Source organism: Cryptotermes secundus, unplaced genomic scaffold (genome assembly GCF_002891405.2).
Source record: "Cryptotermes secundus unplaced genomic scaffold, Csec_1.0 scaffold1359, whole genome shotgun sequence".
In the NCBI taxonomy this organism is placed as follows: domain Eukaryota; kingdom Metazoa; phylum Arthropoda; class Insecta; order Blattodea; family Kalotermitidae; genus Cryptotermes; species Cryptotermes secundus.
Window position 1 is genome coordinate 51,950 of NW_019734334.1, and position 24,050 is coordinate 75,999.

Below are 24,050 nucleotides of genomic sequence, written 5' to 3' on the forward strand. Positions count from 1 at the left end.
GATGTGGTATCCTGAACAATTTTAATATTTTTAACGTTTGACAATGTATATGATAGATACATATTTTAGTTATTTTAATATGAGAACAAGGCATGCAATGAACTAGTTTGGCGTGGATAAGTAAGCACCTGAAGATGGCATTATTATGCCGAAACATGTAGTGCGAGGGAGAGAAGGAGATAAATGAGTGTATGCACTACAAGATGGTTTAAATAAATCATGGACTTAAATCAGTGCAACAGGACGCTAAAATATAACATTCATAAAATAAATCTGTTACTTTAGAGTATGCAGTGACTTATTATTTCCCTCACATCCTCCAATCAATCCTCATGTCCTTTATAAAACTAGTGTGCAGATTAATCAAATCCACATAATGTAGCTGTTCCACAACATGTAAAGACTAGTGGAATATTGACTTTTTGTTTCAAGAGGTAGTATAGAAATAGAAGTTAGAATTTGAGTCCCAAAGATAAAAGAAATATGTACAGTAAACTCCCCATTATTTGGCATGTAAAGCATGAGGTATTGCAGTTACATGAATCTTCTGGTTTCATGAAAACTTACAGAAATCCAATTTTCACCCAACTTTAACCATTTCCCCATCTCTTGCATATTTTAAATTTTCCATTTCAAAGTTGCAAGAAGTTGTTTTTGCTTCAGCTCTTGCATGGGAGTCTCCTTAGATGCATAGCAGATTGATGGGTGAAATGTTTTAGCTATATTCTAACACAACTAAAAATTTAACTAATCTCCATTGTAATCAATGATCACTATAATGGCACCTGTAGGAGGGAAGGTGATGAGCAGTGTTGCTGGTTGCAGCTGGGAGAGCTGCCATATTGTCACTTGTAGGATAGTATGCGCAACAAAATGACAGGTTGCAGTTTGAACGATTGGATTTATTAACAATTTTGGTTACAACCTCTTTTAATTACAGTCAAATTACAGCGCTATCGCTGATTTACACACACTTCATAATTCACTGTTTCATGCACACACTAGTCCTCTCTGTGTAACGTATCCCAACACAGAAATTAGCGCTTCAGATCACTCCAGTATTACACATAATTAAAGTCTTCAAATCACACATGACGAACTTTCCATGGCTCTCTTCCGCCGAGAACTCTCTCACTGTCACTTAAACACTGAACACTGTTCTGTATGGAATCTCATTATATAGCCTCCACACCAACCATGCAGAAAATAGCCTATATTGCTGTAGAGAAGTGATTACCATGACGTTGCTTATCAATTGTCATGGCTCCAACCACATAGAAAACGCCATACTTCCATTGTTGCCTTGCATGTACTCAGTCACAAGGTGTTTAACGATCAGTTACCTAGCAACGCTTGGCCATCCATGTTACAGTATGTTAGATGAACATATCAGTATGTGCTTTAGAAATTTGTTTCTTAAGTAACTTTAAATGGTAAATTCTGGATTTGAGTTTCTCACAACAGTGACTATGAAGAGTTTTATCTTCTGGGATGTAATGTCACATAAATTTTCTCTGAAATTTTTGCCAGCTGAATGAGATTGTCTGGATACTGGATAACCAGTAGTTTACTGTATTTATATGTTCAAGAAGAAAAATACGTAATTGACATCCAAATTCTGATATTTTAGTCATGAACAGCCAAGTTGTTTTCATTGAAGAGGTGAAATCAATTATTTGATAAGGTTTGACTTTTGTTTGTCCAGTTTTGTGGGCACCCGGATGCTTATTCTGGGCCAGACTCAACAAGTACCTAGCCCCATTTCTGCTCTGGTCAAGTGTAGATGGCCCAAGCACATTACATTGGCGGGATGATATGCTGTACAATGCAGTGAAGCAGAAATACCTTGGGGACCAAAAGAGAAGGCAGTGGGCTCATCAGACACTTGTTCATTATTATCAGGTATGTGAGGTTTTCCAGAAACATAAAACTAATTAAGTTATTAGAGGTAATGTTCGAACACCATTTGTCCAGCTTAACATGGACGTTTATTTCTAAATAGTTTTGTTATGAATACGTAATATCTTCATCCAGTGAATATATTTAAAATGCCATTGCTGTAAACTGGGTAAAATCTGTTGTCAACATCAATGACAGAGGCATTAACATAATATAATGAACACTATATAATTAAGTGGTTAACTCCACTTACTCTGAATTTGGGTTCAGCTCTTCGCTCCGAGGCTGGCTGGATAATATCTTAAAATAGGCAATTATCGCTTCCTTTCACATCTTTCCCGGCTCATTATTCAAAATCATGCTGTCATTCAGAGCTGTACTTCCTATGGAAATGTGAAGGTGTAATTAAATAAATAACAGACATCAGTATTAGACTAAGGTTTTCACAGTGGGGAAATTCATGGTGTGATATTCTGTATTTAGTCTTGACATGGTTGCAAAGATTTTGGAGGAATCTGCTACACCCATCTTCTACATTATGGGGGCAGTAGGTTCCTATGCATTGCTAGTAACAACTTATGAGGCTACAAGTTTCCAGAATCCAGAAAATGGAAGTATAAACAAACAATAATATAAAAAATATATTCCCTGGTTCAGAATGCATTTCTGTAAGTTAAAAATGTTATAAGGAATAGTTACCTGAATTCTTCCATACAGATGAATTACATAGCCCTCAACATTCTGCTGTAACACTAAATACATATACAAAAAGAGTTTGTTGAACAGAGTGGGAAAGGATGAGGGTTTGGTTTTAATTGCTTGGCCTTGTTAAATTCATTCATTCATCAATAATCTGTCACGCGACAGGTCCTCAGTCTCTTCCAAAACAGTTCTTCCACTTAATATGATCTAGAGCTTTCTCCTTCAAATGAGAATATCCTCTTCTGTCCCCAAGGTCATCCAGCATCTTCTTATGTCTTCTTTCTCGTCTTATGGTCACTTCTATCCGCCCCTCTATCTTTCCTTCAATAACTTCTTTTAGAAGGCAGATACTACGTAAGATATGACCGATCCAATATTCTGTAAAAATTCATACAGATTATATTTGTGAAAGTTAGTGCACTTAGAAAGATTTGATGATGAAATACAGACCTTTGAGAATCACACCTTTAGAATTTTGTGTACATGCTTAAGGAATAATCATACCCATTTCTGGATATACAAGTATATTGTGCTGAAGAACTGAACATCAAAGAATAGGCAGATTCAAAGTTTCCAGGAATTATTTTATAAAAAAAAATATATCNATATCTATGCACAGACTAATATAGAGGAGATGATGATGATATATATTATTTTGGGGGTCATGTTGTCACAACGTTTGAGAACCTCTGCAGTATTGTATTCAGTATGTACCGCAGCAGCGTTCTAAATTGAAAGAGGTTCAGTTTTCTTCTCTTTTTATCTCTTTCATTTTTTTGTGTTTATTATAATTTTTGCATTTGTCACTGTTGTCAATCATAACTGAATAGCAGAATTCCAAATACAATGGAAGGGTGTTCAGTGGTTCAAACTGTGTAGAAACTGAAGATCGCCTGTCAGTCAGAGAGTCCTTTTAAACTCAGCACATTTTTACACTGAATATCAGATATTCAGTTAGTTTTTTGTGCAATATATTGTGGCATATAGATCTATTGTTAGGCAACAACTGCGAAATAAGCAAATATACAGCAGCCGTTGCTAACTAATGGTCCATAAACAGCAGCAGAAGAATGGTGTTTTCTGTGCAGTCTGTGCCAATGGCTGCACCCACAACAATGGAATATGTCATGCCACCATCAAGCGACAGTTGTGGTGCAACAGAGGAAGGGTGTTTTCTGCATAGTCAGTGCCAAGATGTTATAAGCAGGACAAGTGAGGAGTCAGCCAGTGAAGAGTTGGTTATTGAGTTAGTGAGAGAGTTAAATAACCGCTGGGATTCGGTTGTTGTGAGAAGGCCGGGGACAGAGGAAGGGGAACATCCACCATTGGAAGCTGTTACAAGAAGACTGGTGAAGACACAGCAGGCTGAGAAGACTTAAGTGTACACTCTAGAGAACTGAAATTTGTGTGAATTATTTAAAAGAATATAATTACTTGTAGTCACAGATCTGTAAGTGTTCAGTAAATCCAATTACCAGTCCAAACCCCATCTAGTATAACCACTCTATCACTTGACATCTGGTATCAGAAGTAGGATTAGAATGACCAAATGAATTGGGTTGGATAAGACTGATTCAGTTGAACTGAGACAAGATGGAACAAATACTGGAAGGCATGTTGGCCAGCCAAGAAGAAATGATGGTAAGGCTGGACATGCAATCAAAGCCAAGATGGGTGCCCGACTGGAAGAAATGAAGGCCTGGTTAAAAGAGATGATGGCCTGCCAAGAAGCAGTGGAGGCTTCTCTAGACCAGGCGAAGGCCAACCCTGAGATGATAAAGGCTGGCCTGGAAGAAATGGAGGCCCCAGTGGATGTTTCCTGAAAAAATGTTGGGCATGATGGACACTACAAATTTGGAGGCCAGTGAAGAAAATATTGAGGCCATGGCAGACCATCAGGAAGTCTGTAATGAAGAGGCTGTGGTGGAAACTTTCAGAGCACTGGAGATCCAATATGGGGACTCACATCTAGCCATAGGGCGCAGCCGACAGCTGAAGAAATGGACCCAGGGTGATGGTGGGTCCCAGAAGTGGTTGGTTTGCCACCCACAGATGGATGATGCATTGTGCCATTCCTGCACGGTGTAAGGGCCACAGTCATAAAGGACCGGTGGTCAAGAAGAGATGACACAAGGGGGTAGAATGCAATAACAGCACCAGGAAACATGGCGTAAAATGGCAGCTATGTCTGAGGAAGGACAGGACATCCCATAATATCTTCAGGAAGACCATAGAGCTGGAGATCGAAAAGCGAATAGTCAGGTCTTCGACTAGGAGACTACAGGAAGTGAATGACTGGACTTTGTGGAGGCTTCAGCTGCTCTGAAACGAGAGAAGAGACAGCCTAAGCATAGCCCTCAGAAAAAAAAAAAAAACAAAGATGATGATGATGATGGTGGTACATCTGGACCAGCTCTCACCTTATTGGGAACTGCTCAGGATGAGCAGTCTTAAGGAGGGAGCAGAGGGAGTAGTTGGAAAGTAGTCACCATGGGGAAGAGAGGCTTGGCCAATCACAGATGGCACAAGCACAGCCCTCCAAAAAGAAGAAGTGGCAGTACACCTTAAGGAGGAAGCAGTATAGCATGTAGACATGTTGCTGGGCAACAATCACGAAATAACCAACTATACAACAGTCATTGCTAAGTAGTGGCCCATAAACAGCAAGAGGAATGATGTTTTCTCCACGGTCCTTGCCAAGATGTTATAAGCAGGCCAAGGGAAGAGTCAGCCAGTGAAGAGTTGGTTGGTGAGTTAGTAAGAGAGTTAGGTAACCACTGGGATCCAGTTGCTGTGAGAAGCTAGTAGCTGAGGCCAGGGACAGAGGAAGGAGAACATCCACCATTGGAATCTATTACCAGAAGACTGGTGAAGACACAGCGGGCCAAGAAGACCTAAGTGTGTGCCCTGGTGAACTGTAAAGTGTGTAAATTAGTGAAAAGTTTATGATTACTTGTGGTCACTGATATGTAAGAGTTTAATAAATCCAATTACCAATCCAAACCCCATCTATAGTCACTTTATCAAATGATGTTATGTTCATGTAATAACACTGATTTCAATTGGCCTATTTTGTTTTTATAACATGCCAGTAGCATCTGATATTGTACTGCATTATAATATTGATTATTTCTACCAGGCACCCATATATGTATGAATTAAAAATATTTCTGTTAATGTACTTATTTAATAATGCCATCACCAATGAATGCTCTATTTCTGTGTATGTGCAGTAGTAAATGATGATGTCACATGATAGTGTAGCTTGATAAATTAGGATATTCAAAATGTTTATTGTGTTAAGATATATTGGAAACTTTGTTTTATTTATGACAAAAGTACTATGCATGCATGCGCACATGCACAAAGACACAGGAACACATAATCGTACAAATGCTCACACAAAAATCGCACATAAATGTGCACACACAAAGCTAAAGGGATCAATAAACATGTTTTGTAAACTAAAAATTTTCATTAACGTGACTTTCATTTTATTGGCATTCATTCTCGTGTCTTCATAACATGATGGTGTGTAATGTAGGGGAAATGGGCAGATGAACTGCCTCCTGGGATGACTGGTCGACATCTACCACAGCCTGACAAAATCAACATGTGGTAAGATGAACAAAATATTTTCATACAAGTAGTCACTTTCTGAATTACCTTGTAATTATCAGGCATGAATATCATTAAAATTCTATTCCATATCAGTGTTTGCATCATTGCATTGCTCTGAATTTACAGCATGTGTTTAATGTTTTCCCATATTTTATTTTGAACATGTGCTATATTCCAGTTTTCATTATCGATACATTTCTGGATGTGGACATAAACAATGAAAAAAATAGATTTTAAACACTTGTCTCTGTCTACCAGTTTAAGATATTTCTGTACTGTACTGTCCTGTTAAGTGCAGAAGGTTGAAATATATGACCAATTTTTGTCCAAACTAACAATAATACGATTTCAAGTGAAATTAATATATAAATGACAAAATTACATGACTCATGTTTTAGACAGATGTGGGAAATTTGTGTTACCATTCTTCATGATGGATATATTGTTTGTTTTCACTCATAAGATTTTAATCAATCTATTGTAATGTTTATCAATGTTTGTAACTGTTACTGTCACACCGCCAATAACCACTTACGAATGTGAGATTAGTTATCTGTTTACCCATTACTTTATAGCAATGCCACTGCTCAGTCACTGCACTAACCTCTTCTCTCGACTTCTCTGCACTGTATTGTATTGTATTGTATTGTATTTATTGCATGCTCCAAGACATCCTTACATGGCCAAAGCCCATGTACTGAACTGTACTGAACTGAGAGCTTACTGACTACTCGCTCACCCACTAACTTGCAGACTCACTGACTCACTGGCTTGCTCACTGCCTGCACCGACTGACTAGACACTTGCTATTCACATATCTGGTTTGTGCTGCAGTGGTGAGTGCTCAGGTGACCTCAGTCTTCAGAGTCAGTTGAGCAGTTTCTCAAACAATCCAAGGTGGGGCAACTCCCAATATTTCTGTGGAATGAGACATGCATGCAGCCCAGGCACCATGATCCTCACTGTCCTTAGCTCCTGTGACACTATTTTGTTCAGTAATGGGGGTTTATAAATCAGGCAATAAAAGAATTTTGAGTTCCAAAGTATTAGAGGACTGGCAGTCAGATTTTAACTTGGAGGTAATGATATTGTAACATGTTTCGTTACTGAATATGCCATACAGATCGTTAATTTGTTTATTTAACAACATACAAGTAATGGCTACAATTAATTATAACAATGTTACAGGCTTCCACACTTTACAAACCCTACAACAAGATCTCTTAACACAATCATCAAGAGTCTTCGCGTATTAATAATGCGGGAGCTATACAAATCTCTCTGAGTTACACACTCCAAATACACTCGGTTATCACGAACTGAGAACTGATTCTCGCACACGCATCTGTAACTCATAACTTGTGAACTGAGAACTGTCGTCGGCGGCTGTGTAGCTCCCTTATAAACCCTCAGCAGGGCAGCGAGAAAACAACCACATGGTAGGCATCACTGTTGCTACCGTCGTCTATCGCAACCACTGTTTATCCGTGTTGCATAGCGACCAGTGCGCTGGGACTCAGCTCACTTCGGCTCTGCTCAGCACGTCGCCGCGCGTTGCGCGTTACGTCACCATGGGGAGAGTGGCGGGCTGATGACTCGTCTATTACCATAGTAACGAGAGCGCTACGTTACCACCACGTGCCACTGGGGAGGTAGGGGTCCTCCGTTACACAACATGTCACAATATTAAAGAAATGAACCTCTTTACAGCTTGACCGTAGACATATGCTGTTAAAATAGTGCAACCAACTCCAAGCAGGAGATTCTTATTGAGAAGCAGTAGTTGGTCAGCTACTTAACAGATTTAATGCTTGTTATGAAATCCATATGCAAGTATCATTTACCATGATCACAAGAGCTCACCACTAGACACTATCCTGAGCCAGGTGGTACTAAAACATTTCCTTATACCCTGTTTCTCTGTGAGCCATATGAATGTTTGACTTACTTTGGAACATCACAGTTTTGTCAACCCTGATGACAGATATTTGCTATTTCACTCAATCCTGCCAGACAAATCCTAAACTAGCTTATTATACATAACTTCACTGCTTTGTGCTTCTCTGCTTCCTATTTCATTCTGCAGACTTAATAAGGAACACCCAAAGGTATGAAATTTACTCTCTAATCATGCCAGTATATGTATACCGTAGCCAAGCTGTTGAAATGATATCCAAGTATTGTACTAGAGTTTTTGAATACACTTGACTGTCCATTCCCATTTTCTTATTAGTTACATCAGTTACACAAGTATAATTCAATTTCTCAATTTCAGTGTTGTTCCTCCTTTAAACTTTTAGCTTTTATATACTGTGTACGGACAAGGAAAGGAACCATATTGAAGGTGAAGAATGGTACTTATAGTAATTATTAATCGATAAAATATTGTGACATACTTGATCAGCGCATTGTCAGGCAACAGTTCTGTAAACATGATACATGCCTGCAAAACAATGGGTAGGGGTCATGTGATATGTGTTTACTCTTGGTCAATGTCCGTCCCTCGGCTATATAAATGAATGACAGGGTTCTGAGTTCGAAGTTCTGAATTTTTCGTAGAAGCAGTAATAGCATGGCAGAAGCATGCAAATAGAGCAAATTGGAACTAGGAGTGGAGAGTTCAAGTTCGGATTCAGGGCAGAATTATTTCAAGGGGCTGTTACAATTCACTCATAAGCTGGCAGAGCGAATTGAAATCAGGAACTCAGAAGAGAATAAGAGGTCAGCCTGTGAAAATTTTACATGGGAAATAGAAGAATTTATGCGTGCAGTAGTACAGTGATGTTGGGAGTGTGTGATTCAGTGAGTCTCGTATAGCTCCCGTGCTATAAATATGTGAAGACTACTGCAGATAGACTGAGAAGATAACTTTAAGAGCCAGCAAGGCCCTTTTAAGGGATAGGATCCAGTTCTACCATTTCAAAAAGGCCACACTGAACGAAGAAATCAACTACCTGGAATTCTTAAAGGTCTGGAGATAGGGACTAGCTCTAATGATTGGGCCCAACTGAGTAGATTTTTACCTCAAGACGGAGAGAGAATCCAGTCCCTGAAACTTTGTGTTTTAAATAAAAAAACAGGGCAATGGATAATGTCCAACAGACAATAATTGTATTAGTCTAATTTAGTTTATTAAGTTGTGTGTGTTGTTCGATGTAACACCAGGTTTCTTGTGGCATAGGCACTGAAGGGGCAGATAAAACTACACACATTCATAAACTTCCGCTTTTTATAGAGGTGAGAGATCAGCTTCAATCTCTGGCCACAGTGAAATACCTCCACAATAATTGTTTATAGGAGCCTGGGAAATTGAAGTATTTTGTAGATTTGAGACTTTTGAGGTGGTGAAAATTTGGAAATTTATCATGTAGGTTATGATAAAATGCAGCCTTGCTGGTGGATCACACTATTTTTGATGGGCCTGCTGCCTTAGTTTAAGGTTAGAACACTGATATATTGGGTTTTTGGACTTATCCATCGTCCTGGTTTTTAAGATAACTAATAAAAACACAATGTTTCGGAAACTGGATCTGTTTCCGAAACATCGTGTTTTTATTAGTTATCTTAAAACCAGGACGATGGATAAAGTTCAAAAACCCAATATATCAGTGTGTTATACACCATCATCAGAATCCTGTAGTAACTACTTAAGGTTAGAAGTTTGTCTGGATTCTGATCCTTTGGGTTATGACACTGAATAGTCCCATAGGTTGTTACCAGTGCTCAAGATTTTACCCTGATAATGGAGACAGCACATTCCTCTTAAACATTATTAACTTCCTGTGAGGCTACCTGATGCCATAACCCAGAAGACCATCTGCTTTCATACAGGAATCTTGCCTGACCAATTTGACCCTGAAGATGGAGGCGATATGTTCCTCCAAAATGACGGTTGACTTTCAACAGACTATACTGCATTATAACCCAGAAGATAGTACTCTTCAATAACTATGAAGTTAGTAGGCCGGTAAAATTGCAACTTCTGTACAAATTTTTTTAAATGGCACAGGGTAGCACAAATCACATGTCTGCAACTTCATATGTTTGCATGTGTAAACATGTGAGTCAACATTTGTTCATATTTGAACATTTATTTTGGACATTGTGGAATATAATACCTGAACACTGACAATGTTGTCCTGCTCTATGTTTATTTTAGCTATAACAGAAGAAAGCTGGATGAACTCCCCTTCCAGGTGTTTCAGCTTAGGGGTTCAATACTGAAGGAGTTCCTTTACAACCATTCCTGGTTGTATGTCAAACTTTGCGGCTCTGATGTGTACCATGTGAGTTCTGATTACATATTTGTAATACAGTGTTAACTTAATTTAAACATATGCTACGTATATGCATATAATGGGATTTAATTAAGAAGAAGAAGCTGGAGAAAGATGCAGCAGCTACTTTCTTTTTCACTGTTTTCATCTGTAAGAAAGGCTAACAAATGATAAATTAAAATTTAATAAGGGAATTGGCCCCACACTTCAAGAAACACTAGGCATACATTTTGACATTTGTGGTACATTGTGGCCTAAAAGTAATGGTGGGGTTACAGGAGTCCTGCCTCCAACTATGCAAGAGGCATCACAACGAATGATGTATTTTTCCATTCCTCCACCCAGTTTCACCAGCAGCCACCAGAGGTTGTCACATTGTAGGGTTACATCCCCCCACTCCCCAGTTTAGTATTGTGCAGTCTTTAAATGTGTATGGTCATCTAGGCATCTTTACTCCACAAGAAGAGATTCGCTGTATTCCACTCTTAGACAAGAATAAATCGGTTATTATTGTTCAGCGTGCATTTAGGCATGGATATAATAAAGATTCTCCACATGGGAACATCAGCCGATGATTTCATAAGTTTGAAGGAACAATCAGTGTTTCAAAACAGACAAGAACAGGGAAACCAAAACCATCAGATGAAGCCGTGGTAGACATTAGACAATCTTGCATTCATAGCCCCAGGAAATTACTTTGCCACCACAGTTTACAGTTAGAAGTTTCATGTCATATTATGAAAAGTACTCCAGTACAACATTTCCTGGAAAATGGATTGGCAAGGGTGGCCTGAAATTACATCACTTGATTTCTTCTTTGTGAGCTATGTAAAGGATTGTGTTTTTGTTAACAAAATTTGAGACCAGAACCATGGTAAACAAGAACAAAAGAAGCCATTGAGATATGCTACAGCATGTATGGCAAGAAGTGGATTATTGATTAGATATATGTATGGTCATGAATAGTACATAAATGAAAACTTACTAATTATTTTCAAAACTATTTCAGGTACACTTTAAAATAAAATATTAATTTTTAATACTGTCATGATTTGGTGGCTGTACATGGGGATTGGACTAGTAAATGGATTTATTGAATGCTTATAAATCGTAACTACAAGTAATTACAGAGCTCTCACTATTTCATGCACTTTACAATTCACTATAGCAAATGCAAATTCTTCTCAGTCGCCTTCACTGCTAGTTGCCTGGTAACAGATCTCAACAGTGTCCTCTTCTGCTGACATTGTTACCAGCTGTTTATTTTCTCATGCCTAACCGATAGCTCCACATGTTCAAAGCCAAAGTCAGAGTTATGACCAATGGTCAGTCGGCCAGTCAGTCTTGGTGTCAAGCACCATTTGGGGCCTGAGACCAGATTTTGATTACTGTCAGGCAGTTGCAGGTTTGTGGATGTGGGATGCCCACTCTAACGAGAGGACGGGTCTGTTTTTTATAATTGCTGCTGGCCCTCATCCACGAAGTTATTCTTGGGTCAGAGACCTGCAGGACACGTGACCATGTTTTACTGTCACAGATTCGAGACTCCCACAACTTGGAGGGCTAGGTCCCTGTATTTATATCCCCTAGAAACAGGAGGGCCCAATTATACCTGCAGGCACTGGGTTCCCTTTCTGTTGCCCCCTAAGACTCACAGGGCTACAGTGGCAGTATCAGAACCCACCTACGCACAGGGATCTACTTCCTCCATATGTTTTCTAGTTTTCACTCACTATGTAGCCTTAGGGTGGATACAGTAGAAAACACTGTTTCCAATAGATCTTCTTTCGTTGCATGTATATCTGTTGCTGTGGAAACCTGCAGTCACATGTTGTTTACCTCCTGTTGCATGGCAGCAGATGGCTTCTCTTGTTAAACTATACCATCATCATATCATAGTATGTTTCTCATTTTATTTAAATATTGGTTCATGAAACCCTGCCATTATCTTTCAGACATTCTCTATATTCAGACGAAGTGTTGTTCCTGCAAAGGTTTCTGAGGACATGGTTCCCCTTGGTAAAGGCCTTACCAAGCAAGATCATATTATTATAGTGGAAGGGCCAGGAAATAGCCTGGGTAGCATCTATTAATCATTCTTTAATTCAAAGAGATCTCACCTTCACAACAGAGAGAACAACTAACATAAATGTGGGATTTGTCAAATTCTTCAAGAGGCACAACAATCCATGGATTAACCAGAGGGTTAGGAGCATTAAATCTATCTATGGTTTGAGTGGGCCTACACAGGGTGTGATATGTCTCACATTGGTGTCACTGACAGCCTTTATGGAAGGGAATATTACATGACCCATGGCCTTTGCCTTAATTCTTGAGGCAAGAAGCGGCTTAAGCATCTTGTTGTTGAGAGGGTTGTTGTGATATGATGAGTATAAGCAGTATTTCCATTATTACTCATGATAGGGCCTCTACATTTTAACTTAAATTTGAAATCAGAGAGGTAAATGTAGTTCTGTAGACTCTGAAGTTCACAAAGTAAATGTAAAACCATTAAATTCATCAAATATCTTTCACCAGAATGTCAGGAGACTAAAAAGAAGTGATGAATTGATATAGCCTTTTGAAACAGACAGCAAATATCCTCATATATTATGCTTAAGTGAACATCACATGGTGGAACAGGAGCTGCTGCACCTCACAATTGCTGGTTACTAATAAGGTCCGAGTTTCTGCCAGAAAAGCCTACAGAAGGAATTTGTGTGTATTTTTCTTAGGAAAGATCAGTGTTTCGAAAAAACCGATATCTCTCAACACTTCTAAAAGTAGGATTTAGAAATCTGAGCGACAGTTCAACCGAAACTAAAAAACTAACCTAATTATAATAAGCTTGTGCAAATCTCCTTCAGCAGATCTTAATCAGTTTCTAAAGAGACTAGATTCTATTCTAAAATATCTGTACAATCCAGAATCTGAATTTATAATCCATGGGGACATAAACGTAAAGTATCACAATGAAAGCAACCCCCACCTCAAAAAAGAAAACCAGATCAATTCATTACTAACAACATGTAATTTGTCACGTTGAAAGTTATGCAACAGAAATTCAACATGACTCAACTACAGCAACTGACAATATTTTTGTGGATAGTAAAAGATTACTTTCATCTTCTACATCTCCCATAATTAAAGGTCTATCATACCACTCTAAAAAGTTTAAGATCAAGAATTTTGCATCCACTTCAAAAATTCATATGGGGAATTCATTTTATTTGTGTCAGTATAAAATTGTATTATTCTTTACAGATATCGCTTTGCAGTATTGATTCACACCATTCGTTTTTCTATTGGGTACTGGAATTAAAATGCAAAGAAACAGTTTCATTGTGTAATACTTGCAATTCCTACTGTACAAATCTCTGTAATTTTTTTAGTTAAATTCTTTCATGTAATTAAAGCCTTGACATTCCATTCAACTTGAAATTATTATCTACACTAATGTATTTAATTTCTTGTGCATGTAAAGATCTGTGTGCCCCAATAGTATTATAATGAATCTGGAAATGAATTATGTCTTACCTTTATCTTTATGGATATTTTACAGGTATTAGAGGACATTACTCTAGAAGAGAGATCTTTGACCACTAATAAAGGACAAGAAAAGGACCTCCTCTTCCTTAAAAAGTGTCTTGAAGAAAGTTCTTGTGCATTGGCATATGATGGCAGGCAGTTTTACTCTCAGATGTATGGCCACTTATCTGCTATATATGGTTCTCGTGGAAGTAAGACACATGATTTAAAAAAGAAACCTTCCTCAGCAGAACCAAATTGGGAGTCTCCTGAAGGTTACAAATATGTGAAGGAACTGTATGAGGTTTGTTGTGATCCTCCTGTCCTTTCCCTCTTGCCTCTTCAGCTGCTGGTCAGTGGAAGTTCAGAAGCTGAGGGAGAGAAAAATGTGATGGATAAGTTGTCAGTTTCTGCCGCAGCTATTGGTAGTGGTGGTGCAGTTGAAGTAGAAGACTTAGAGCAGTTGTGTCAGTTTGACATGATCACACGGCTAGTGGATAATCCTGATTTTGTTGTCACTGTGTCAACGGAACGGGAAGAAATTTCTGTGTGGGACGTCCATGATGCCATCCCTGTAAGAACTCTTACTGGAGTAACACATCCCATCAATCTCAAGACCATTGATGATACAAGGTACATTTTATGGTCCAATTCAATTGAATTTATGCTAAAACACAAAATAAATGCAGATGTGAACTTTATTTTACAGTAAAATTGGTTGAACTTTTGTCAGAGATTATGTATTAATGATTTGTAACAGTGTTGATTTCAGTAAAATTAACAATTTCTGTTCACCTTGTAAGCAGTGTGACTCCCATCAGTTTGTAGATAGTCAATCAGTGGCAGATCCAGAAGTACGATTGTGTTGATTTTCTTTGTGTCGTGCTTACGTATCACTTAACAGCCATATTGGATGAGAAGAAACTTTTTATTATAATACGAAACAAAAACAAATGAATATAGATCACTATTACCAACTTGAACATTTTTACATTACTAGATTCTCAACATTCCTCCTTAATTTCAAAATGTTGTCAACATTATTAGCTGTTTTACAAAGTTAAATTGAATAACACTTAGTAATTTTGATCTTCAGATTGCAAAATTAGTACATGTAAATAAAATTTTCTCAGTCTTATCAAAATCAGACTTATTTCTTCTTAAGTATAATGTCTCTTAAACTTGGTAAATGTCTCTGGTGATAGCGGTTTTGTTAAAATGTCTGCCTCCTGAGTTTCAATGTTACAATATTTGATTGAGAACAGTTTCTCTTTCAATTGTTCACTTATGTAGTGATACCTAATGTCTATATGCTTACTCCTACATGTTACTTGTCCAGATTCTATTAGCTTGATTGCACTCTGGTTGTCAACACACAGTTCAGCTTCCACCCTTTTTCCTGCAACTCCTCTATCAACGTCTTTAGATATTTCAATTCTTTACAGCACTCAGCTGCTGCAATATATTCAGCCTCAGTGGTTGATAATGCAACAGTACTCTGTTTCCTAGAGCACCATGATATTGGGCCCCCTGACATCATAATTACATATCCCGTTACACTCTTCCTATCCTTTACATCCCCTGCATAATCAGCATCACTAAATGCTTCCAGTTTCACAGTTTCGGAGTCAGATAAAGTGTTTGTAGTCTTCTGGTAGAATCATTGCTATTTTTGTCATGATCATGTTTTCATCAATGTTTTGGTTCAGTTGATGAAGCTTGAAGGCAATGTTCTGCACATGACTTATATTCGTCATCATATCCTTAGTTTTGTCATACTTGAAGATGTAAAAGTCTTATAGCAGAAGGCACTTCTGTTGAGAGGTGTCTCGCTGATAAATTTGCTTCAAGGTGTTGTACATTTCTTTCGCGGTTGTGCATGTCACAGTGTGGGTCTTCACGTGTTTCTCTATTATTCTCACTATGTAGTATTGGCACGTTGCATCTCGCATCTTCCATTTCCTTATATTTTCTTGGTCTCTTCCTTGGTCACTTAACAGGTTGCTGCCATCAACGATGTTTATCAGTTCTTTTGCACGCATCAGAATCTTGATTTAAAAATCCCACAATGGAAATGAGTTGGTGTCCTTCAGTTTTGGCAGATGAGTTACCTCTTCTGTCTCTGTAGTTGCCATTTTTTTTTTTTTGTTATTCTTCTTCTGTCTTCCCATTTTTTTTTCTTTTTTAGTTTTTGAGCAAGTCTGGGCCCATAACCTGTTGATTTTCTCTGTGTCATGCTTACATATCACTTAACAGTCATATTGAATGAGAAGAAATTTTATGTTATAATACAAAACAAAAACAAATGAATATAGATCACTATTACCAACTTGAACATTTTTACATTACTAGATTCTCAACAGATTGTACCTTTTTGAGCCTGTTGATATGTTTTGTGTGTAAGCATTTCCTTGAGCACTAATGCAACAGTTAACTTTTTAAACTCTGTTTCCATAACATTGTTCATTTAACTTAGGTATACCACAAGAAGGTTATGGATCTTCAGAGACAGGATGGGATCGGATGGGATGGATTGGGTTGATCTGGCTCAGGATAGGGACCAGTGGAGGGCTCTTGTGAACATGGTAATGAACTTTTGGGTTCCATAAAATGCTGGAAAATTCTTGAGTAACTGCAGATTTGGCTTCTCCTCAAGAAGGGCTCAGCTCCATAAATAAGTTTAAGTAGGTCATTCCAAAGAATCTTTCTAAATTTGAAGGTCTGTTTTACATTTTATAATAAGCTGGTTTCTTTTACAGTTGAGTTATTAGTTCCATGCCCATCCCACAAACTGTAGTGTCAAACTCTGTTGGCTGTCTGTGGTTTGTTGTTCAGTACATTTGCAGCAACCCCCCCCCTCCCCCCCCCGCACACATGTGGTGGCTGTCAACTCCATCCACAGTCTGAGGACATGCCATGTCTTGTGACAAAGGGCCCACTTAACATGGATCTTCATCTTCCTCTGGCTTGCCTCCCTTGAGTAATTTTCACAAAAATGATTATTTATGCCAGAGAGATTGTGGGTCTCATTATCAGAATTATTATTTTCCTTCCAAGGCAAATAAATTGGTTTCATATCTCTGTGAAAGATTTTAGAACAAGTCAGAGCAATATTCCTGCCCAATACATTTTTCCCAGTTTTATTGAAATGGAGCCCATGTCTTGTATAGAGAGCTCTATTTAGATCATGGTTTAGTAATGTAACATGTTTGATACATTTCTCCAATTTCCTATTATAAACTCTTATCTCATCATTTTCACACGCCCACCTTTCCAAGTTATATCTAGGGGGCACAGTTAACAAACAATGTTTGCATGAGAATTTGTTTTGACAAAGTTTAATATATTTCTTAGTCCTTCTTTAGAGTTATTTTTCCCTATATCTTTAGTTCCACTTGAAAGGACAATCACATCATTGTGGGTCAAAGATGGTTACTAATGGTTACTAACCTAGAAGTAACTGTGTAAAATGTGTGAATGGTGATCTGCTGGAAGATTCCCAGGACATTTTCAATAGGCAGAAGAATTACATCTCTCAGCTGTAAGGTTAGTGACGTTAGGCACATAGAAATACATACAGCTGAGACTAGTCCTTTTGAGGCTGAAATTTCAAAGTTGAAGAGGTATAAATTGCCAGATATTTTTGTCAAATTCTTGCAGAACCGATTCAAGAAAGAGGTAAAACATAACGTTCTGGAGATCCATAAACACACTAATTCTGTGTGTAGCAACAAAGAATTGCCTCAGCAGAGAAAGGAGTCTAATTATTGTACCTATTTACCAAAAGTGTGATAAAAGTGACCATAGCAATTATCGAGGCCTCTCACTGTTATAAACTTCGTACAGAATTTTATCCAATGTCCTTCTCTCAAGGTTAATTACACACATAGATTAAATTATTCTGGATCATCAGCCTGGGTTTCGACATAACAGATCAACTACTGATCAGATTTCTTGCATTCATCAGATACTGGAGAAATATTTGAGTATGGTGAGACAGTACATCAGTTATTCATAAAGTTAAAAAAAGACTATGATTCTGTTAGGAGGGAAGTATTATTCAGTATTCTGATGGAGTTTGGTTTACCCATGAATCCAGTTAGGTTTACTAAAATTTGTTTAAATGAAACCTGTAGTAAAATCTGCATAGGAAAATGTTTGTGTGGTATGTTTCCTATTCAAAGTGGTCTAAAGGAGATCCTTAATTGCCACTGCTTTTGAATTTTGCTTTAGAATTCACCATTAGGAAGGCCCCCTCCCCCCAAACAAACATGTGGAATTGAAATTGAATGAGTCACATCATCTTCAGGTCTGTGCTGATGATGTAAATATGTTGGGTAATAATATAAATACCATAAATAGACATAGAAGCTTTAATTAATACTAGTAAGGAGGTTGGTCTAAAAGTAAACAGAGATAACTAAGTGTATACTGATATCTTCTCACTAGAATTCGGGATAGAATCATAACATAAAGAGGGCTAATAAATCCTTTGAAAATGTGGCAAAGTTAAAAGTCTGCAGATAACAGTAACAAATGAAAATTGTATGCATGATGAAATTGAGATCACTTTAAATTGTAGTAATTCTTGTTACTATTAAATTAAGAACTTTTGTCTTCTCATCTGCCATCTAAAAACATACAAATGAAAATAAACAAGACTATAATTTTGCCTGTAGTTCTGTATGGCTGTGAAACTTTGTCTGTGACATTAGGGAAGAAAATTGACTCAGTGTGTTTGAGATCAAAATGCTGAGAACATTTGGATTCAAGAGGAATGAAATACCATGTTAGGTGGGTCCCTTGTCACCACAGCATGACATCCTCAGGTTGTGGTTGAAGGAGATGGTCTCCAGATATGGAGGGTGGCTGCAAATATATTGAAAAAGCAGTCATGGACAGCTGATAAGGGGTGATCCTCCAGCTTGAGGGTTGGGTGTGGGGCTAACAATTCCTACCGTAAAAAATAAGCTTGTTACGAAAGATTACAGGAAGCCTTAGACCTGGATGGATTCCTTGGATAAATGACCTGAGCGAAAGAAAATGGATATGAAATTTGATACTTGGAATGGTGGAAACATGTATAGGGCAGGTTTGCTCAGGGCAGTGGCAAAGAAATCTCAAAATATAAGTTGGATTTTGTGACAGTAAAGAATGTCTGATGGGATGGAAGTGGCACCAAACCAGCAAGCAAATATACATGGAAGGGGGGTGAGAATCATGAATTAGGTACAGGTTTCTTCATAAATAAGAGACTCATATGGGCAGTTAAGAGGGAGGAATCTATTAGTGACAGGATGTCATATATAATACTAAGAGGTTGCTGGTGTGATACCATCGTTCTGAAAGTTCGTGCCCCAGCAGAAGTTAAAAGTGATAATATGAAGAACAGGTTGTATGAAGAACTGGCACATATATTTGATAAATTCCCAAATTACCACATGAATATTTTGTTAGGAGATTTTGGTGCTAAAGTAGGTAGGGAAGACATTTTGAAACCTGCAATTGGGAATGAGAATTTTCACGAAATTAATAATGATAATGGAGTTAGAGCAGTAAACTTTCCCAAATCCAAAAATGTATGACATTCCCCCATTGTAACATTAACCTTTAAGTGCCGAAGTGCCCCGTTTGTGCCAGTCAGGCATTTAAACTCCACTAGTGGAAGCGCGCGCACACGCCACTAGTGGAAGCACATGCATAGTCCTAACTATTTATTTTTAAATGTAGTAATTACCAGACAGACTTGAGTAAAACCCTAATAGAGGAATTAAATTGATACCTAAATGAACAATAGCAAATAGAAATATACGTATGAGTTATGCCAAAACTTATCCACGATCCAGTAATTTTATTGCAGATTCTGCAGATAGGTATGTTAAAAATATATTGTAAAATTCGATGTACATACCTTTTTTGTTGTTACCTGCTTGATGTATATATAGGCTGAAATTATACTACAGTATTCGATTTCACTACGAACGCACAGAAAACAGATTGCACTCTGTATCTTAGCCACGATGCAGCTGTCTGCTCATTCAAATAGAAGGGGCAATAAACTTTTGCAGCTCTAACGGGAGGTCTTAGCACTGAAGAAGGGACCCCTCTAGCTTTCTCTTGAATAGCCATGCTTTCATTCTTCTGTCATTCAGTCAAAAGATTCGAAAATCCGAAGAGTTTAAGCAGGGCTAGCAGAAGACCAAATGATTTTATTGCTTCCATCTGTTTTATGACACCAGGGACTGCTAAAATTCGTCAAGTGTTACAAACAGAAATGAATTTATAATGCAGAACAACTCTGTGAAGAACTGGGAAACCATTTTTGCAGTACGCATCAAAATTAAAACAAAAAATTGAAAATAGAGTATAACACTTTGTATTAAAAATTTCAAATCTTCCGTTACAATATGCGACACTGTGTTCTTTGCTGATATAAACAAAGTTAATACCATCCATTTATCATAAAAATTGGGCAAGATACAGCATTTTTAAACACAACGCTTAAAATTGATTAAGCACCTAATAGGAACGGACATTTAAACACAGAGTAGCAACGGGCATTTAAACGTGCACCAGCAGCGGGCATTTAAATAAACTCCGGCCAGCTCAAGCTTACCACTGTTTTGAAGTCTGGCGTTTAAATGTTAATAAATTTACTCCTGATGGAAAGACGCACAACTGGATTTTCTTTTTTTCAACTGAACCCTTGCTCTAATAGTCTTTATGTAACATCTTCTCTGATGAGAGAATGTGTTTGCCTCCTATGAATAGGATTCACCTGTGTCAAGTGTATGTATCGCACTCATTGTGCAGGTCTGCATGCTTATGGGGAATGCATTTTCTTCCTGGGAAGCAGCTTGTCTGATAAAAGTGACAGTTTGGAATAAATAACCTCTCACAGGGTTTGAGATGTGTCTCTGATAGCAGACCCACATCTATATGTAAGCCCTGCAGCTGTTTACTAAGCTCATAGTGCTGCCTTCAATGTCCACTTGTCCTGCTTTCAGCATTGACCATGTAGAAAAAAAAATGCTCCTCTGCTGCAGTGCAACTGTTGCTGCGGAACTGTTGCATTTGTCTGTTGTCAGAGCCGTTACCCAGCAACAGCTGTTGTATTGCTACTTTCATGGCCATGGCCTAGAAATGGGTCTATATGGCATAATATATTTGGAAGGAAGTAGTTATGGTGTTAATGTGCTTCTTAGTGTTTTCCTGAAACCACTGTCGGAAATGAGAAATCTCTCAGGATGCCTAGAGTGCAGCCTTAGATTTAATCTTGGAATCTTTGATTATGAAGCAGGAATATCACTTCACCATGTTATTTGGTACACATTTTCCCTGTAGTTCACCACTGATTGTTTCTTTGAAACAGATCAGAATAATGGTCTCATGAATACTACATTTTTGGATTTTGTCTATTGACTGGACAATGGACAAAGTTCAAAACCCAATAATTCTGAGTGTTATACACCGTTGTCAGAACCCTTTAGAATCTACCAGAATAATGAACATTGGTTGCTCTAGTTTACAACACTGAAAAATATTTCACACAAGACTTCTGAAAGATAACAGGAAGTTTTATGTAATTCTAATACACAATACCAAGCAGGTTTTAAGTTTTAATGTGTCTGATCAGATTCAAGCTAGATACCATGCGAGTGACCAGCTAACATGACTGGGATTTTTGTGATTTTCCTTATTTCTTCCAGGCAAATGCTGGTATAATACTTTCAAAAAAGGCTCTTGCATCCATCCTGAATCATCATTTACAATTATCCAGCTATATTTGATTTGTCATTATATGAACTCAGCAGCTAATAGAGCACTGTAAAAAATAGCTAATAATAAATGATATTCTGATATGTTTTCAGGTGTGTGGTCCTGTGTCGAAGAGAACTTCGAATCTATGACTTGGATTCAGGAAAATTTGTAACAAGACTGAAGGGTGTCATGAATCAGAAGATGCCCTACTATGGGCTCCATGATCGAGCTCATCTGGTAGCACTTTCGCGTAATCGGATGTATGTGAACCTAATGAACTTGGAGAGTGGAGACTGTGTAACAACATTCAAGGCAGGAGAGGACCGGTTCCTAAATTCCTTGCTTGTTTCTGGTGATGGCAGGTAAAAACAATTAATGTACAGTAGCAACTGATTAACTCCTAGAGACTTCTTAACAGTAACGTAACACTAACTTCTGCTTCATATTTTGAAGATGCTAGCTTCAAATCTTGGCCTGGAGGCCAGTTACCATTCCTAAGGTCTTGTGTGATATTCCTCAGACCCTTCAGACAAATGCCAGGATAGTACTTCAGCTACAGTCATGGCCTCTTCCATTCATACCCGTTCCTATATATTATTCACTAATCATTTTGTCATTTTATGCTGTGTAAACTGATCTATTGAAAGAAATGATAAATCAAGAATAAAATAAACAAGAATTACTGAGAAGAACTAATCATCTACTTTCCTTTCAGTACAATTCAAGTATGACAAATAGAAAAGAATTTCACTGTACATGCTTAATGAAGTCTGATAAAACAATAGAGTTTGAAAGGCTGCAGTGTGGTATTACTGATAGGAGGGATATGTGAAGTATACTGGTGAGAAGACCTTAGGTGGCGTGAAATACGTACGAACTTCCATGACAATAGGTTTTGGCATTCAAGTAACATTAAGGTTATTTCTTCAACACTCTGAGAGTCTGCAGTGCTAGTATTACTGATGGTGCAGGGGATTAATGAGATAAGCTACTTAGGTGGATTCAGGTGGAATAATATACATACAGTGTCTTATGTTGATCAGTTGAGGCAGCCAAGTAATATTAAGGTTGTTGCCTCAAGAATTTGAAAGGCTGCAGTAATGTTATTACTGATGGGAGGGATTTATGAAGTATGCCATTGAGATGGCCTCAAGTGGTGTGTTATGCAGGACGTTTTATTACAATTAGGTCAGGTGTTCAAAAGTTGTTTGGATGCCCATGTGCACATGCCCACATGCCCCCCCCCACACACACAACAGAGAGAGACCACAAGGTGATCTCATATGACTACTCTTATTATTTGAAAATAAGGAAAGTTGGCTAAAAATGAAGATTTTATTAAGAATAAACAGTTTTGTGGTAAAATAAGTTATTTTTTATATATTTTTCTGCCTTAAGCAATCGGTCTGAATTGCAAAATTTAATATTGTAAGTCTCTTGAATTTATATTTACAATGTTATCGACCAAAGAAATATTAGCATACTCTTCTCTGGGAACCCTGTGAATTAGTAGCTGATTATGAATTAATAGCTGACATTGTATATTGCTATTTTAATTAATTTCAGAGTGTTGGTGTGTGGGGATGAAACTCAGAAACCATTTCCTCTGCTGGTATGGAATTTGGCATCTAGAAAACTGCTGTATGACTTAAGAATCCCTCATCATGACTTTGTCACAAGTCTGGCTGCAATTACACATGAAGGACATTATGTCTGTTGCGTTGCAAAGGTGAATGTTCATATTTACAGTGCTTTATTATTTTTATCTAAACAAAATACCTAATATTGGGTCTCATGACCTGGTATCTACTAGTTTTGAGGAAGACCAGTAGTTTCTTGAAGGTTTCATGCTGTAGCCTACAAGGATTCTGTGGTGAAAATATTAAAATATTGCCTTTGATTTGCCTGGAGGTCCAATGAAATCCAGAATTCACTAGTCACGATGGCCTATTCCCTCATGCAAGTATGAAAAATTTGGATGACTGAGGTCTTGAATCAGATTGTCAGACTGTACTATATCACGATATAGAGTGAATTCATTCATTTATTGTAAAATTCCTTTGATCCAGTTGAGGCTACAGAGTACACCTGATGAACACAGAACCAGTCACAAACAGATAACCTATACAATAAACTATACAACAAATACATAACATAGCAATTAAGAAATAAATAAAAAATACACATGCTTTATGGAAATTAAGCATAGGTCAGATAATACAATAAACCAAATTGATTTTTCTTCCTACTTTATACTTGGCA

The 24,050-nt window shown here is 37.7% G+C and overlaps 1 protein-coding gene across 4 annotated transcripts in view; it reads left to right on the forward strand.

Annotated features, from left to right (window-relative positions):
* The window catches only part of LOC111868703 (NACHT and WD repeat domain-containing protein 2), a 79,980-nt gene that overhangs the window by 47,566 nt on the left and 8,364 nt on the right, over positions 1 to 24,050 (forward strand). For all 4 annotated transcript variants that reach the window (XM_033753143.1, XM_023859605.2, XM_023859606.2 and 1 more), the window contains 6 exons: positions 1,706 to 1,902; positions 6,146 to 6,219; positions 10,382 to 10,508; positions 14,062 to 14,660; positions 21,899 to 22,150; positions 23,355 to 23,517. In XM_033753143.1, the coding sequence (XP_033609034.1) occupies positions 1,706 to 1,902; positions 6,146 to 6,219; positions 10,382 to 10,508; positions 14,062 to 14,660; positions 21,899 to 22,150; positions 23,355 to 23,517 (1,412 nt within the window). The remainder of the gene's footprint in view (positions 1 to 1,705; positions 1,903 to 6,145; positions 6,220 to 10,381; positions 10,509 to 14,061; positions 14,661 to 21,898; positions 22,151 to 23,354; positions 23,518 to 24,050) is intronic.